We start from the raw sequence: 15,809 nt of genomic DNA, 5'->3' as shown, positions 1-15,809 counted from the left end.
GGCAGGGAATAGAGAGGCAAAGATTAAAACAGAGACTGAAGGAACACCCATTCAGAGCCTGCCCCACATGTGGCCCATACATATACAGCCACCCAATTAGACAAGATGGATGAAGCAAAGAAGTGCAGACCGACAGGAGCCGGATGTAGATCGCTCCTGAGAGACACAGCCAGAATACAGCAAATACAGAGGCGAATGCCAGCAGCAAACCACTGAACTGAGAATAGGTCCCCTATTGAAGGAATCAGAGAAAGAACTGGAAGAGCTTGAAGGGGCTCGAGACCCCAAAAGTACAACAATGCCAAGCAACCAGAGCTTCCAGGGACTAAGCCACTACCTAAAGACTATACATGGACTGACCCTGGACTCTGACCCCATAGGTAGCAATGAATATCCTAGTAAGAGCACCAGTGGAAGGGGAAGCCCTGGGTCCTGCTAAGACTGAACCCCCAGTGAACTAGTCTATTGGGGGAGGGCGGCAATGGGGGGATGGTTGGGAGGGGAACACCCATAAGGAAGGGGAGGGGAGAGGGGGATGTTTGCCCGGAAACCGGGAAAGGGAATAACACTCGAAATGTATATAAGAAATACTCAAGTTAATATAAAAAAAAAAAAGAGACACTTCACTCTTCTAGGTGGTAACCAAGTTATTATTACTAATTTAACCATTTATGTATTCAATTCTAGATTTCACAATTTAAAAAATGATACTACCTGATTTAAAGGTGCGGACTAATATCAATTCATCAATAATAGGTGATTTCAACAACTTTCTCCAATGGACAAGTAATATGGATGAAAGACAAACAGGACTTTCAGAACTCATTGACAATAACATCAGATGGACTTAAGATATATCTACATAATGTTTTTCCCAAACACCATAATATATATATATATATATATATATATATATATATATATATAGCCAGAGTAAGTCACTTTAGATTGCCAAGAAGTCTTCAGAAAACAAAGCACAGAAGAATCTCCTTCTTCCTCAAAATGAGTATAAATCCTGGTGAGGATTGAGAATAGGATAAAGTTTGGCTGGAGAAGAATTAAAATTGATAATGTAGGGGTACTTTTCTGGTGTCTTTTTTCTGAGAGCTGAGAGAATCCTAATTAGGAGCTTAGGGCCTGATTAGAAACTCTACTCAGGGCAATCCCCTTGCCTCAGTCTTCTAATTGCCTTGCTGGAATGAAGGGTCCAGGTTAAGATAGGGTAGAGGTCCCACAGCTATTAGCAAGTGCTTGTGTTATGCTGGGGCAGCAGATGCCAAAGATACCTATTTCTCCTCAAAGTCCCAGTTAGATACCAGATTCTTTCCAAATTCACAGAGCCTTCTGTATTTGGTAGGGACATTTGGTTTTGATGAAGGTGAGTCTGGTTATAGTTGTTCAGAGAGAGTAATTGTATCCCAGGTTTCAAATGTACTAGACAACCTGAGTCTTGCTTTCATTTCATCTAAAATAGGCTTTTCATTTTGTTCCTTTTTAAAGCAGTGTCAAAACTAAACATGATCTTCTCACAATATGCCTGGTATTTATTGTCTTTGGCCCTCATTGATTGCTGATAACTATTCTTATATCAGCTTTTTGTTATTATTTTTTTTGTATTAGAAGATCTGAGAACAAATGGTGAAATTATTCAGAAAGGTGGACGGCTGTTTTGAGATTTTTGTCAAATGGCTGAGAAACTTGTAGAGTTTAAGAGTATTTGGAACAACTTAGTATGATGGCCTCAATGTTAAAAAGAGAAGTAGAGGCTTTAGATAGGTTGCAAAATAAAGCCTTTCTTTTGAGAATAATTTTTCTGTCTTTGAATTGTTGGGGTTTTATGAGTGTGCCTAGTGAAAAAAGGTTGTTTTCAGTTTAGAGTTTGTAGTCTGAGTGCAAGGCAAATTTCACATCATTGAAATTCATGAAACTACTCTCTGAGTTTAACTTGGACACCAAGGTATAGAGAACGAGATGGGCCTTCTAGTAATTGGTCATATAGGTGCTGGCTTTAACAGAAGCTCTAAGGAAAAGTTGGCTTTGACAGAGACTCTAAGGAGGAAAGAGAGCAAAGATTCAGAAGGCAGAACCAAGGGGGGCTGATGCCCATTTCATAACTTGGCTTGCCATTTGTAGAAATTCACACCACCACTCTAATCTATTTTACTACCACCCCTTACAGAATGAAATTATCTGCTTCTTCCATTTTCTGCATAGTAGGGATGTTGATAGCCCTGGGATAAGAGGCACTCTTCTACAACTCTGAAAAGTGTCACAGCTAAGCAGTTGAAAAATGTCTTGGGCTGCAAGAGACCTGGAGTATGGTTCTTCCAGACATTCCCATTGGTTGATTGTATCTGGACAAGATAATCTTCATCACAAAACCTCAGGAGAGGTGGTAATGTACTTCACCGTCTGAAGGCAGGAAGGTGGAACAACACCCTCAGAAGCTCTTTTGTGTTTCAACATTCTAATGCACATATAATGTGACCAGATGGGGCAGGTGAATAGGATACAGAGGCAAAATGGGAGAGAAATTTGAGCTCAGCATATGTTCAAATGTAATTTGCTACTACCCATGACTTATATGTTTGTATAGTGAAAAAGATATACACGATCTCAAAATTTCACATCTCCCTGCTACTTCTGACAGTACATGCGTATCTATTTGGCATTTGGGGAATAGTCTCTGAGGTTAGTCTCTCAGAACTTCTGGCTTTTTCTTCCTAGTTCTCATAGCTCATATGCATATCGGGTGAGATCTTTTGTCTTATTCTCTTCCTCCTAAAGTGTGCTGTATGAGGATCTGGTGAGATAATAGGTATTCAATAGTCTAAAATAAGGGAATGTGAATAATTTATGGTTTGGAAAAGGGAGGGATCTCTTTTTTGTTTTTGTTATTTCATCCTCAGAAGATTCCTATGGATTGGATAGTATTCAGACTGTATTATAATACACAAAACTGACATTCAGGGAATCGAAGGAACTGGCTGGGATTTGAGAAAGTGTGATAGAATTTCAAAGAATTCTGGTTCTCTGATACAATATTGGTCTTACTTCTGTTGTTTCCAGTGAAAAGTTGCTGCATTATGGAAAGGCAATTCAAATAACTCTGTGCTTCCTTTTTATATTCATCAGAATGGATTGAACATTTCTTTAAGTCCTTCTCAGTCATCAGAGATTCCTTTGTTGAGAATTTTCTTTTTAACTCTGTAGACCATTTTTTTTCAACTGGAATTTTTAATTTGGTGATGCCCAGTTGATTCAGTTCTTTACATATTGTGAATACTAGCTCTCTGTCACTGTAGAGGTAATACCTTTTCCCATTCTGTAATCTACCATTTTGTCCTACTGATGATGTTCTTATCCTTGCAAAGCTTGTCAGCTTCATGAGGTCACATTTATTAGTTGTTGAACTTAGAGACTAAGATATTGATGTTCCATTCAGGAATTTGTTTCCTTTACTGATGTGTTCGAGATGGTTTCCCAATTTCTTTTCTTATTACACTTAATGTGTCTAGTTTTATGTTGAGATTTATAGTCCACTTTATCTTGAGTTTTGTGCAGGGCCGATAGACATGGATCTATTTGCATTCTTCTACGTGAAGATATTGAGTTAGACAAGCACCATTTGCTGAAGATGCTGTCATTTTTCCATTGTTAGTTTTTTTTAGGTTCTTTGTCAAATATCGAGTGTCCATAGGTATATGGGTTTATATCTGTGTCTTCAATTCTATTCCATTGATCAATTTCTCTGTTCTTATACTAACAGAATGCAAGTTTTTTTAAATCACTATTACTTTGTAGTACAGTGTGATATTGTGAGCATTTATTTTATTTTACAGAAGTGTTTTAGCTACTCCTGGTTTTTTGTTTTTCCATAGGAAACAGAGAATTGCTCTTCCAACGTTTGTAAAGAATTTTATTAGAATTTTGAAGGGAATTGCAATGAATCTTTAGATTGCTTTTAGTAAGGTGGCAATTTTTACTATTTTAATATTATTGATCAAGGAGCATTGGAGATCTTTCCATTTTCTGATATCTTGTTCAGTTTCTTTGTTTAGACTCTTGACATTTTTGTCATACAGGTTTTTTTATGTGCTTGATTAGAGTTACACAAAGATAGCTTCTATTATTTGTGGCCACTATGAAAGGTGTTGTTTTCCTAATTTTGTTCTTAGTCTGACAATCATTTGTATAAAAGAAGTTTACTTTTTATTTTTAGTAAATTTTATATCTAGTCACTTTGCTTAAGGTGTTTTTAAGGTGTAGGAGTTCTCTGGTAGAATTTTAGGGGTCATTTATGTATAATATCATATCATTTGTGAATAGTGATACTTTGACTTCTTCCTTTCCAATTTGTATACCCTTGATCTCCTTTAGTTGTCTAGATACAACTTCATACACTAGTTAAATAAACAAAAAGAGTTTGGGTAGCCTTGTCTTTGATTTTAGTAGCATTGCTTTAAGTTTCTTTCGATTTAATTTGATGTTGGCTATTGGTTTGCTGTGTAATGCTCTTATTATTTTTAGATATCCATCTTGAACCCCTAATCTCTTCAAATCCTTTACAAGAAGGGGTTTTGGATCTCCTGAAATGATTTTTTAGTATCTAATGGCACGATCATGTAGGTTTTTCTTTCAGTTTGTTTACAAGGTGAATTGTGTTGGTGGAGTTTTCATATATTAGACCGTTCCTGCATCACTTTAGTGAAGCTTTCTTTGTCAAAGTGGATGACATTTTATTGTGTTCTTGAATTCAGTTTGAGAGTATTTTATTGAGTTTATTTGCAATGATGTTCATAAGGAAACTGGTCTGAAATTCACTTTTGTGTTGAGCCTCTGTGCGGTTTTGGTTTTGGGGTAACTGTGGCTTCACAGAACGGGTTTAGCAATCTTCTACTTTTATTTGTGAAACAATTTGAGCGATGTTGGTATTAGTTCTTCCTCTAAAGTCTGTTAGAATTCTGGGCTTAAACCATCTGGAATTGGAATTTTTCTGATTAGAAGATTTTTAATGACTGCTTCTATATCCATAGTGGTTATAGAACTATCTAAATGCTTTTTCTGATCTTAACATTGCAAAATGGTATCTAACTAGAAAATGATACATTCCATTCCATTTTACACTTTGTGGAGTACAGATTTTGAAGTAGTAACTAATGATACTTTGGATTTTTTCCTCAGTGTGTGTTGTTTTGTCTTTCTTTTCTTTCTGATTTTGTTAATTGGAATGCTGTCTCTTTGCCTTTTTGTTTAGCTGAGGATTTTGTCTATCTTATGGATTTTCTCAAAGAAGCAGCTTTTGGTTTTGTTGATTCTTTGTATTCTCTTTGTTTCTAATTTATCATTCTCAACCCACATTTGACTCTTTTCTGACATTTAGTCACTTGATGTAGGTTTGCTTCTCTTTGTTTTAGAGCTTTCATGTATGCTGTTAAATTGCTAGTATGAGATATCTTCCATTTCCTTACAAAGGCCCTTAGTGCTATGAACTTTCCTCTAACACTGGCTCCATAAGTTTGAATGTGTTGTGTCTTAATTTTTTTTTAATTCTAAAACTCTTCCATTTCTTTCTTGATTTCCTCCCTGATCCAGTAATTATTGATTGAAATATCAATTTCTTCTATTGTATCTTTTATGCCTGAGATTCTCTCTTCCATCTCTTATATTTTCTTGACGATGCTTATATGCTTGTTATCTTCCGTAGATTTTCAGTTTCCTTGATTCCTTCAGTATGTGGGTTTTGTTTTATTGCTTTTATTTTCATTTTTAGGCCTTGATCATTTTTATGCATTTCATTCACATACTTAATTTTATTTTTGTGTATTTCTTTAAGAGAATTATCAATTTCCTCTTTAAAGTCATATTTCATCTTTATAGGTTTAGATTTATGGTCAGCTTCTTTACTCTTTTTTCTTTTTGTTATTGGATTAGTTTTTTTTTATTTATGTTTTACATGTTATCCTCTTTTCCAGTTTCCCCTCCAGAAACCCACTAACCTATCCTCCCACCCCACTTCTATGAGGATGTGCCCTCACCCAACTACCTATTTTCTCCCACTTCCACACCCTGACAATCCTCTACACTGGGGTATTGAGCCTTGGCAGGACCAAAGGCTCTCCTCCTCTTGATGCTCAACAAGGCCATTAAGCTACACATGTGGATGGAGCCATAGTTCCATTCATTTGTTCTCTTGTGATGGTGGTTTATTCCCTGGGATCTCTGGAAGGTCTGGTTAGTTGATATTGTTGTTCTTCTTATGGGTTCCATACCTTTTCACCTACTTCAATCCTTTTCCTAACTCTTCCACTGGGGGTGCCATTCTCAGTACAATGGTTGACTGCAAGCATCCACCTCTGTATTTGTCAATCTCTGGCAAAGCCTCTCAGGAGACTGCTATATCAGGTTCCTGTCAGCATGCACTTATTAGCATCCACAATATTTTCTGAGTTTGATGTTTGTATATGGGATGGATCCCCCTAGTAGGGCAGTCTATAGATGGCCTTTCCGTAAGTCTCTGATCCACACATTGTCTCCATATTTCCTCCTGTGAATGTTTTTGTTTCCCATTCAGAGAAGGTCTAAAGCATCCATAGTTTGGTCTTCCTTCTTCTTGAGCTTCATATGGTTTGTGAATGGAATTTTGGTTATTCCAAGCTTTTGGCATAATATCTGCTTATCAGTGAGTACACACCATATATGATTTTTTTTGATTGGGTTACCTCCCCAGGATGACATTTTCAAGTTCCATCCATTTGTCTAAGAATTTCATTTAGTCATTGTTTTTAATAGATGAGTAGTATTCCATTGTATAACTGTATCACAATTTCTGTATCCATTCCTCTGTTGAAGGACATCTGGGTTCCTTCCAGCTTCTGCTTATTATAAATAAGGCTACTGTGAACACAGTGGAGCATGTGTCCTTGTTGCATGGTGGAACATTTTTCAGGTATATGCCCAGGAGTGGTATAGCTGAGTCCTCAGGTAGTACCATGTCCAATTTTCTGAGGAACTGCCAGAATGATTTCCAGAGTGGTTGTACCAGCTTGCAATACCACCAACAATGAAGGAGTGTTCCCCTTTCTCCACCTCCTTGCAAGCATCTGCTGTCACCTGAGATTTTTATCTTAGCTGTTTTGACTGGTGTGATGTAGAATCTCAAGGTTGTTTTGATTTGCATTTCCCTGATGATTAAGGATGTTGAATATTTCTTTAGGTACTTTTCAGCCATTTGATATTCCGCAGTTGAGAATACTTTGTTCAGCTCTGGACCCAATTTTTAAAAGGGTTATTTGATTCCCTGGAGTCTAAATTCTGGAGTTCTTTGAATATTTTGGATACTAGCCCTGTATCAGATGTAGTATTGGTAAAGATTTTTCCCAATCTATTGGTTTCCATTTTGTCCTATTGACAGTGTCCTTTGACCTACAGAAGCTTTGCAGTTTTATGAGATCCATTTGTAGGTTCTTGGTTTTAGAGCATAATCCATTGGTGTTCTGTTCAGGAAACTTTCCTCTGTGCCCATGTGTTTGAGGCTCTTCCCCACTTTCTCTTCTATTAGTTTTAGTGTATCTGGTTTTATGTGGAGGTCCAAGATCCAGTTGGACTTGGTATTTATACAAAGCCATAAGAATGGATTCATTTTCATTCTTCTACATGATTTCCACCAGTTGAACCAGAACCGTTTGTTGAAAATGCTCTCTTTTTTCCCACTGGCTGGTTTTAGCTCCTTTGTCAAAGAACAAGTGAGTATAGGTGAGTAGGTCATTTCTGGGCCTTTGATTTTATTCCATTGACATACCTGCCTGTCTCTGTACTAATACCACACAATTTTTTTTTGTCAGTATTGCTCTGTAACACAGTTGGAGGTTAGGGACGGTGATTTCCCCAGAAGTTCTTTTATTGTTGAGGATAGTTTTGGCTATCCTGGGATTTTTGCTTTTGCAAATGAGTTTGCAAATTGCTCTTTCAAACTCTGTGATGAGCTTACTTGGGATTTTGATGGGGATTGCATTGAATCTGTAGATTGCTTTCAGCAAGATGGCCATTTTACTATATTAAGCTTGCCAATCCATGATCATGGAAGATCTTTCCATCTTCTGAGATCTTCTTTAATCTCTTTCTAAAGAGACTTGAAGTTCTTGCCATACAGATCTTTCACTTGCTTGGTTAGAGTCATCCCAAGGCATTTTATATTATTTGTGACTATTGTAAGGGATGTGATATCCCCAATTTCATTCTTAGCCTGTTTATTCTTTGAGTAGAGTTCTCTGGTGGAATTTTTGGGGTCACCTAAGCATACTATAATCTCATTTACAAATAGTGATATTTTAACTTCTTCCTTTCCAATTTGTATCCTTTTGACCTCTTTTTGTTGTCTGATTGCTCTGTGTAGAATGTCAACTACTATTGAGTAAGTAGGGAGAGAGTGAGCAGCCATGTATAGTCCCTGATTTTAGTGAGATTGCTTTAAGTATCTGTCCATTTAGTTTGATGTTGGCTACTGGTTTGCTGTATATTGCTTTAACTATGTTTAGGTATGGGCCTTGAATTCCTGATCTTTCCAAGTATTTTATCATGATGGGGGGTTGAATTTTGTCAAATGCTTTCATAGCATCTAATGAGATGATAATGTAGTTTTTTTTTTTGGTGTGTGTTTGTTTATATGGTGGATTACATTGATGGATCTACATTTATTGAGCCATCCCTCTATTCCTGGGATGAAGCCTACTTGATCATGATGACTGATCATTTTGATGTGTTCTTGGATTGGGTTTGTGAGAAACTTATTGAGCATTTTGGCATTGATATTCATAAGGGGAATTGGTTTGAAGTTCTCTTTCTTAGTTGGGTATTTGTGTGGTTTAGGTAAAATGTAATTTTGGCTTCAAAGAACTAATTGGGTAGTGTTCCTGCTGTTTCTATTTTGTAAAATTGCTTGGATAGTATTGATATTAAGTGTTCTATGAAGTTCTGATATACTTCTGCACTAAACCCATCTGGTCCTGGTCCCTTTTTGGTTAGGGGGCTTTTATTTCTTTAGGAGTTATAGAACTATTTAGATGTTTTTTCTGATCCTGATTTAAATTTAACTGATATCTGTCTAGAAAATTGTCCATATCATCCAGACTTCCTGTTTTGGTTTTGTTCAGTATAGGGTTTTATTGTATAGTAGGATCTTTCCTAGTATAGTAGGATCTAATGATATTTTGGATTTCCTCAATTTCTGTTGTTATGTCTCCCTTTTCATTTCTGATTTTTTTCATTTAGGCATTTGCTCTGTGCCCTCAGTTTACCTAAGAGTCTATCTATCTTGTTGATTTTCTTAAAAAAATAGCTATTGGTTTTGTTAACTCTTTGTATATTTCTTTTTGTTACTACTTGGTTGGTTTAAGCCCAGAGTTTGATTATTTCCTGTGTTCTACTCTTCTTGGGTGTATTTGCTTTTATTGTTCTAGAGCTTTCAGGTGTGCTGTCAAGCTGTTAGTGAATTCTCTCTCCAGTTTCTTTTTGGAGGCACTCAGAGCGATGAGTTTTCCTCTTAACACTGTTTTTATTGTGTCCCATAATTTTGTGTATGTAGTGCCTTTGTTATCATTAATTTCTAAAATGTATTAAATGTCTTTATTTATTTCTTCCTTGACCAAGTTATCATTAAGTAGACCGTTCTTCAACTTCCATGTGTCTGTGGGCTTTTTGTTGTTTTTATTGTTATTGAGGACCAGCCTTATTCCTCGGTGATCTGTTAGGTTGCATGGGATTATTTCTATGTTCTTATATTTGTTGAGGCCTGTTTTGTGAGTGATTATTTGGTCAATTTTGAGGAAAGTACCATGAGGTGTGGAGAAGATGGTATGTTCCCTTTTGTCATGATGAAATATTCTATAGATATCTGTTAAATCTATTCGGTTCATGACTTCTGTTATTTTCTCTGTGTCTCTGTTTAGTTTTTGTTTCCATGATCTGTCCATTGATCAGAGTGGTGTGTTGAAGTCACTCACTATTATTATTTGAGGTACAATGTATGCTTTGAATTTTAGTAAAATTTCTTTTATGAGTGTGGATGACCTTGCATTTTGAGCATAGATATTCAGAATTGAGAGTTCATCTTGGTGCATTTTTCCTTTGACAAGTATGAAGTGCTCTGCCTTATCTTTTTTTGTCAAACTTTTGGTTGAAAGTTGATTTTATTGAATATTAGAATGGCTACTCCATTTCTTTTGAACATTTGCTCAGAAATATTTTCCCATCCTTTTACTCTGAGAAAGTGTCTGTCTTAGTCACTAAGGTGTATTTCCGGCGTGCAGCAAAATGCTGGGTCCAATTTAAGTGTATGGTCTGTTAGTCTATGTCTTTTTATTGGGAAATTAAGTCCAGTAATATTGAGATATGTTAGTTACCAATGATTGTTGCTTTCTATTATTTTTGTTGTTTTGTATAATGTGGAATTATGTTTGTGTGGCTCTCTTCTTTTGGGTTTGTTGCAAGAAGATTACTTTCTTGCTTTTTCTAGGGTATAGTTTCCCTCCTGTTGGAGTTTTCCATCTATTATCCTTTGTAGAGCTGGGTTAGTGAAAAGATATTGGATAAATTTGGCTTTGTCATGGAAAATCTTGGTTTCTTCATCTATATTAATTGAGATTTTTTTCTGTATATTGTAACCTAGGCTGGCATTTGTATTCGTAGGGTCTGTTATGACATCTGCCCAGGATCTTCTAGCTTTCATATTCTTTGTTGAGAAGTCTGGTGTAATTCTGATAGGTCTGCCTTTATATGTTCTTGTTCCCTTGACTTTGTTCCCTTATTTCTTTTAATATTCTTTCTTTGTTTAGTTCATTTGGTGTTTTGACTATTATGTGACAGTCAGAATTTCTTTTCTTGTCCAATCCATTTGGAGTTCTGTAAGCCTCTTGTATGCTTATAGGCATCTCTTTCTTTAGGATAGGGAAGTTTTCTTCTATAATTTTGGTGAAGATATTTACTGCCCTTTAAGTTGGGAGTCTTTACTCTTTTCTGTACCTATTATCCTTAGGTTTGACTATCTCATTGTTTCCTGGATTCCTGGATGTTTTGGTTTAGGAGCCTTTTGTGTTTTACATTATCTTGGACAGTTGTGTTGATGTTTTCTATGTTATCCTCTGCACCTGAGATTCTTTCTTCTATCTCTCATATTTTGTTGATGTTGCTTGATCTATGGCTCTTGATATTTTTTCTAGTTTTTCTATCTCCAGGGTTGTCTGCCTTTGTGATTACTTTATTGTTTTTATTTCCATTTTTAGAATCTAGATGGTTTTGTTTAATCCTTCAACTGTTTGTTTGTATTTGCCTGAAGTTCTTTAAGAGATTTTTGTGTTTCCTCTTTAAGGGATTCTACCTGTTTGCCCATGTTGTCCTGTATTTATTTAAGGGAGCTGTTTATGTCCTCTTAAAGTCCTCTAACATCCTGAGATGTGATTTTAAGTCAGAATCTTGATTTTCTGGTGTGTTGGGGTATCCAGGACTTGCTGTTGTGGGAGAACTGGGTTCTGAAGATGCCAAGTGGCCTTGGTTTCTGTTGCTTAGTTTCTTGCACTCGCTTCTTGCCAAGTGGTTTTCTATGGTCTTGGCTAGTCTTGCTGTCTCTCACAGTGACCTGACCTTCCTGTAAGACTGTATGTCAGCACTCCTGGGAGACATGCTCTTTCCAAGTGGGATTTAGGTTCAGAGACCTGTGGCACCAGGTTAGCTCCAGATGCAGATCAAAACTGGAAGCTATGGTCATTTTCATGTATAGTCAGGTCGATGTTGGTGGGGAAGGGTCTAAGCTGGATGTTCCTGGTACTGTAGGCCTGGTCATATCAGGAGAAGTGTTGGCTGGACAATGGAGCTTCAAGAATAAATTATTTCCCCTTGAGTATAGAGATTTTATAAAGTGTAAATATTTAATTAAAATATGTATGTCTGTGTATATTTGTGCAGCTTTCCTCCAAGGATATAGAAATTGTTAGGAATCTTGAAGGTATACTTTCATGATGCTTTGAACTGCTTGTCAAGTGTGCTGGGCACTGAACTGGGGTCTTCTGCAAGAGCAGTACAAGCTTATAACTGCTGAGGCACCTCTCTGGACCTTCACAAACTCCTGAGAACACAGCAAGTTACCGATTATGAAAAGATAAACATAAGATTATGCCCTAAGAATACAAGAAGGAAATAAGACTTTCATATTACCAGGTATTCCATATTTGGGGAATGAACGACCTGACACCATTATTCCATCACTAAGTTGCCTTTTGCTAATCGTCAAAGTTTTATTTTATTATTTATCTAAACCTACATTAGAGCTCTCTAAAATTTACATTTTATTTCCCTTATACTGAGAGCACAAGTAAATGGTGTTTTTTGTCCACATTCCAGTGTTTCAGTGCCCAAAATGATAATTATAGAAAGTCACAGAGCGAGGTATGCCCTGATGTCCAGAGAGAACCCCATCTTTGTTAGAATTATAATTTATGATGCCATCTCTGTCTCTAAATGAGTTTAGTATACTGGTGTTGAATTGGTTGATTCATGCATCTCCATGATTGATAATGATCTGGCATGTAGGACTGTTTTATAAACCCAGTGAGATACTTTTTGAGGGAACTGTTTTCCTTTGTAAGGTATTCTTTATTGGATATTGGGTCTGGTTAGAGATAGATAGTTGTAACTACTTTCCCTTCTCTGTGCTGAAACCATGTGGCTTAGTCCTGTGAACACTGTCATTATCTGTTTGAGTTCACATGTGCATCAGTCTTCTTGTGTCTAAAAGGCCCCCTTTTTTGTCTTTTGTACCCACTGGCTCTTAAAATCTTTCTGCCTCCTATTCTTGAGAGGTCTCAGATCTTTGAGGGGAGATATTTGATAGAGACATTCCATGTAGGTCTGAATTTTACAAGATCTCCCAATCTCTGTGTACTGTTCAGTCTCTGAATTTATTCCTATCTAATGAAGAAGGAAGTTTATTTGATGTTGACTGAGCAAGGCATTGTTCTATTGTGTTGTGATCTACAGTAGAATATTGTTAGGGGTAATTTTATTGCTATATTCCTTTAGCAGAAGTATAGTATTTGGTTTCCCTGACATCCATAGCCTACCTGATTTTAGGTTTTTGACCATCTGAGAAGTATCAGGTATGGTTCACTTTTCATGGAGTGAGTATAATATCCAATCATGTAGTGGTTGATAACTCCCAGAACTTTTGTTCTTTTATTGTAACAATGCATTTTATAGGCAAGCCACTATTGTAGATCAAAGGGTTTTTATCTGAGTTGGTGTTTACCTTCTCCTCTGATAGCATGCAGAGTTCTTTCGTATATCATGAACACTGGTTCCTTTTAGGAAGGCACCAGCTAGCCTTCACTGTGTTCAATGGGTTGAGAAGGTGTTATCTTCAGCAATAGGATCCTAATGCCAATTTGAGAAAAGAAATCAATTTCCTTGAGAATAATCTGACTTGTCTGGGGCTTTTCATTTGGTCTTTTTGTTCAACAACTCAAGATGCAACCTATTATCAGCATGGGGTTTACAATTGGTGATGAGAGATGTCTAAGTTGGCACCTCCTATTATTTGATGTTTTTATTTAGTACGTTGACTGTGGTGTTGAAATCTTAGTAAAGAAAGAGAAGCACAATGTCCAGAAAGATTAATGGACTTGTTCAAAGTCTGAAAAGATTTTAAATATATTATTCTAATATTGCTTCTGTGAAACCTTCTTCTGACTGCATATGAAGCCAGCCCCAGTAGTGGATCTGCAGAGGTTTGAAAGTCCCTGAGAAACTTAGCACTAGATCTGAATTTACCTGTTTCCTAATTAAGAGGCCTTGTGGGGTGGCTCAATCACTTTATCTCTTCGTCATTCTTTAGTCAAAAGTGGGATTAACAAAACATTTTGTGCTAAACAGGATTTTTAATTGAAGTGAAACCAAGCTTGTGAAAGTTGAAAAGTGTTTTGCAAATAAAGCTCGTTACTGAGAACCAAGAAGGTTGTAGTCATGCTACAGAAATATCTTATTATTACTCTTATTTTATTTCCCCAGGTGACCTTGGCTTTATGGCAGACAATGGCACCAGGTTGACAGAATTTATTCTGATGGGATTCCAGCTTCAGGCTGAGATACAGTTGGGTCTCTTCTTCATGTTTTTGGCCTTTTATCTCATCACTATTGTTGGAAACCTGGGCATGATCATGCTAATTCAGAGTGATCCTCAGCTCCACACACCTATGTACTTCTTCCTCAGCCATTTGTCCTTTCTAGACATTTGCTATTCATCTGTTATTGTGCCCCAGCTGCTGGAGACCTTGGGGAATAATAAGATGGTCATCACTTATGAGCGCTGTGCCACTCAGTTCTTCTTTTTCACCTTGTATGCTAGTACTGAGTGTTTCCTTTTGGCTGTAATGGCCTATGACCGTTATGTAGCTGTATGTAATCCCCTCCTTTATGCCATGGCCATGACACCACAGACTCGCCTGGGGCTGATTGCTGCAGCATACTCTGGTGCAATGGTAAATACTGTGGTCCGAACTGGGTGTACTTTTTCCATTTCCTTCTGTAAATCTAACCAGGTTGATTTCTTTTTTTGTGACCTCCCACCCCTGCTGAAGCTTGCCTGTAGTGAGACCAAGTTACGAGAACAGGTGATTTTCCTTTTGGCTTTTTTGGTCATCATAACTAGCGTTTCAGTGATTCTTGTATCTTACCTATTCATTATCTGGGCTATTCTGAAGATTCGTACAGCAGGCGCCAAAGCCAAGACCTTCTCTACTTGTGCATCTCACATGATTGCAGTGGCTCTTTTTTTTGGAACACTAATGTTCATGTACTTGAAAGGTAACATGGGCAAATCCCTCTGGGAAGACAAGATTGTGTCTGTATTCTACACGGTGGTTATCCCTATGCTGAACCCCATGATCTATAGCCTGAGGAACAAGGAAGTGAAGGAGGCGCTGAAGAAAGCTTTGAAAAGAATTAAGGCTTTTCAAGAAAGTAAGACTTAAGCTTCATCAGTCCAGAAGTTTCTATCTATTGGGCCTTTGCTTTATCCTCTTAATATATGACTTTGCTCTCAGAATTGCATGGATATATTGAAGCAGAAACTGTAAGTTTGGCTTCCAGAACTTTATTAGCTGCACGATTTTGAGCAACAAATGTTTTGTATCATTTCCTCATACAATTGCATTTTTATTGAGGATGTAGAGAAGGATTACAGAAGAGTAAGTATGTAGAGAAGGTTGAGATTATATCCTGATTGTGAAGAGGACTCAAATCCAGTTACCAGCATCCATACTAGACTGTTACTTGTAGCTCCAGATTCATGGGAACCTTCTGGCTTCTGCATTGTCTATCTATGTCCATCTCCTCTCTCACATAGAACCCACATGATTACATAATCAAAAATAAAGATAATAATTTTTTCAGATTTAAAAAAGAACTTATCTCATTTATTTACATTCCAGCTTATGTCTTAACTCCCCACTGCTGGTTGTCCACCCAGGGTCTTGGCCCAATTCATGTATTCTGCCTGGTTGGTGGCTCAGTCTCTGGGATCTCTCATGTGTGCAAGTTAGTTGAGACTGCAGGTCTTTCTATGCATTCACCCTCCCCTTTGGCTTCTTCAATCCTTTCCCTAATTCAATCATAAGTTTCTCCAACTTCAGTCCAATGGTTGAATGTAATTATCTGCATCTGTCTAAGTCAGCTGTTGGTAGGGCCTCTCAGAGGACAGCCATGTTAGGTCTCTATCTGTAAGCACACCATAGCATCAGAAATAGTGTCATGCCTAAAGCGCT

The 15,809-nt window shown here is 37.1% G+C and overlaps 1 protein-coding gene across 1 annotated transcript; it reads left to right on the top strand.

Moving 5' to 3' along the window:
- The first annotated feature begins 14,069 nt into the window (after positions 1–14,069).
- Positions 14,070–15,017, top strand: Or9i2 (olfactory receptor family 9 subfamily I member 2). The gene has a single exon (NM_001000262.1). The coding sequence runs from the start codon at positions 14,070–14,072 to the stop codon at positions 15,015–15,017; it is 948 nt and encodes a 315-aa protein (NP_001000262.1).
- The last annotated feature ends 792 nt before the right edge of the window (positions 15,018–15,809 follow it).

Source organism: Rattus norvegicus, chromosome 1, assembly GCF_021556685.1.
Source record: "Rattus norvegicus strain SHRSP/BbbUtx chromosome 1, alternate assembly SHRSP_T2T, whole genome shotgun sequence".
NCBI classification, from domain to species: domain Eukaryota; kingdom Metazoa; phylum Chordata; class Mammalia; order Rodentia; family Muridae; genus Rattus; species Rattus norvegicus.
The sequence above is the reverse complement of the archived record's forward strand: the minus strand, read 5'-3'. Positions and strand labels throughout refer to the sequence as shown.

Excerpts from the sequence above, each read along its gene's own strand:
- Or9i2 (NM_001000262.1), top strand. The coding sequence starts at position 14,070 with ATGGCAGACAATGGCACCAGGTTGACAGAATTTATTCTGATGGGATTC.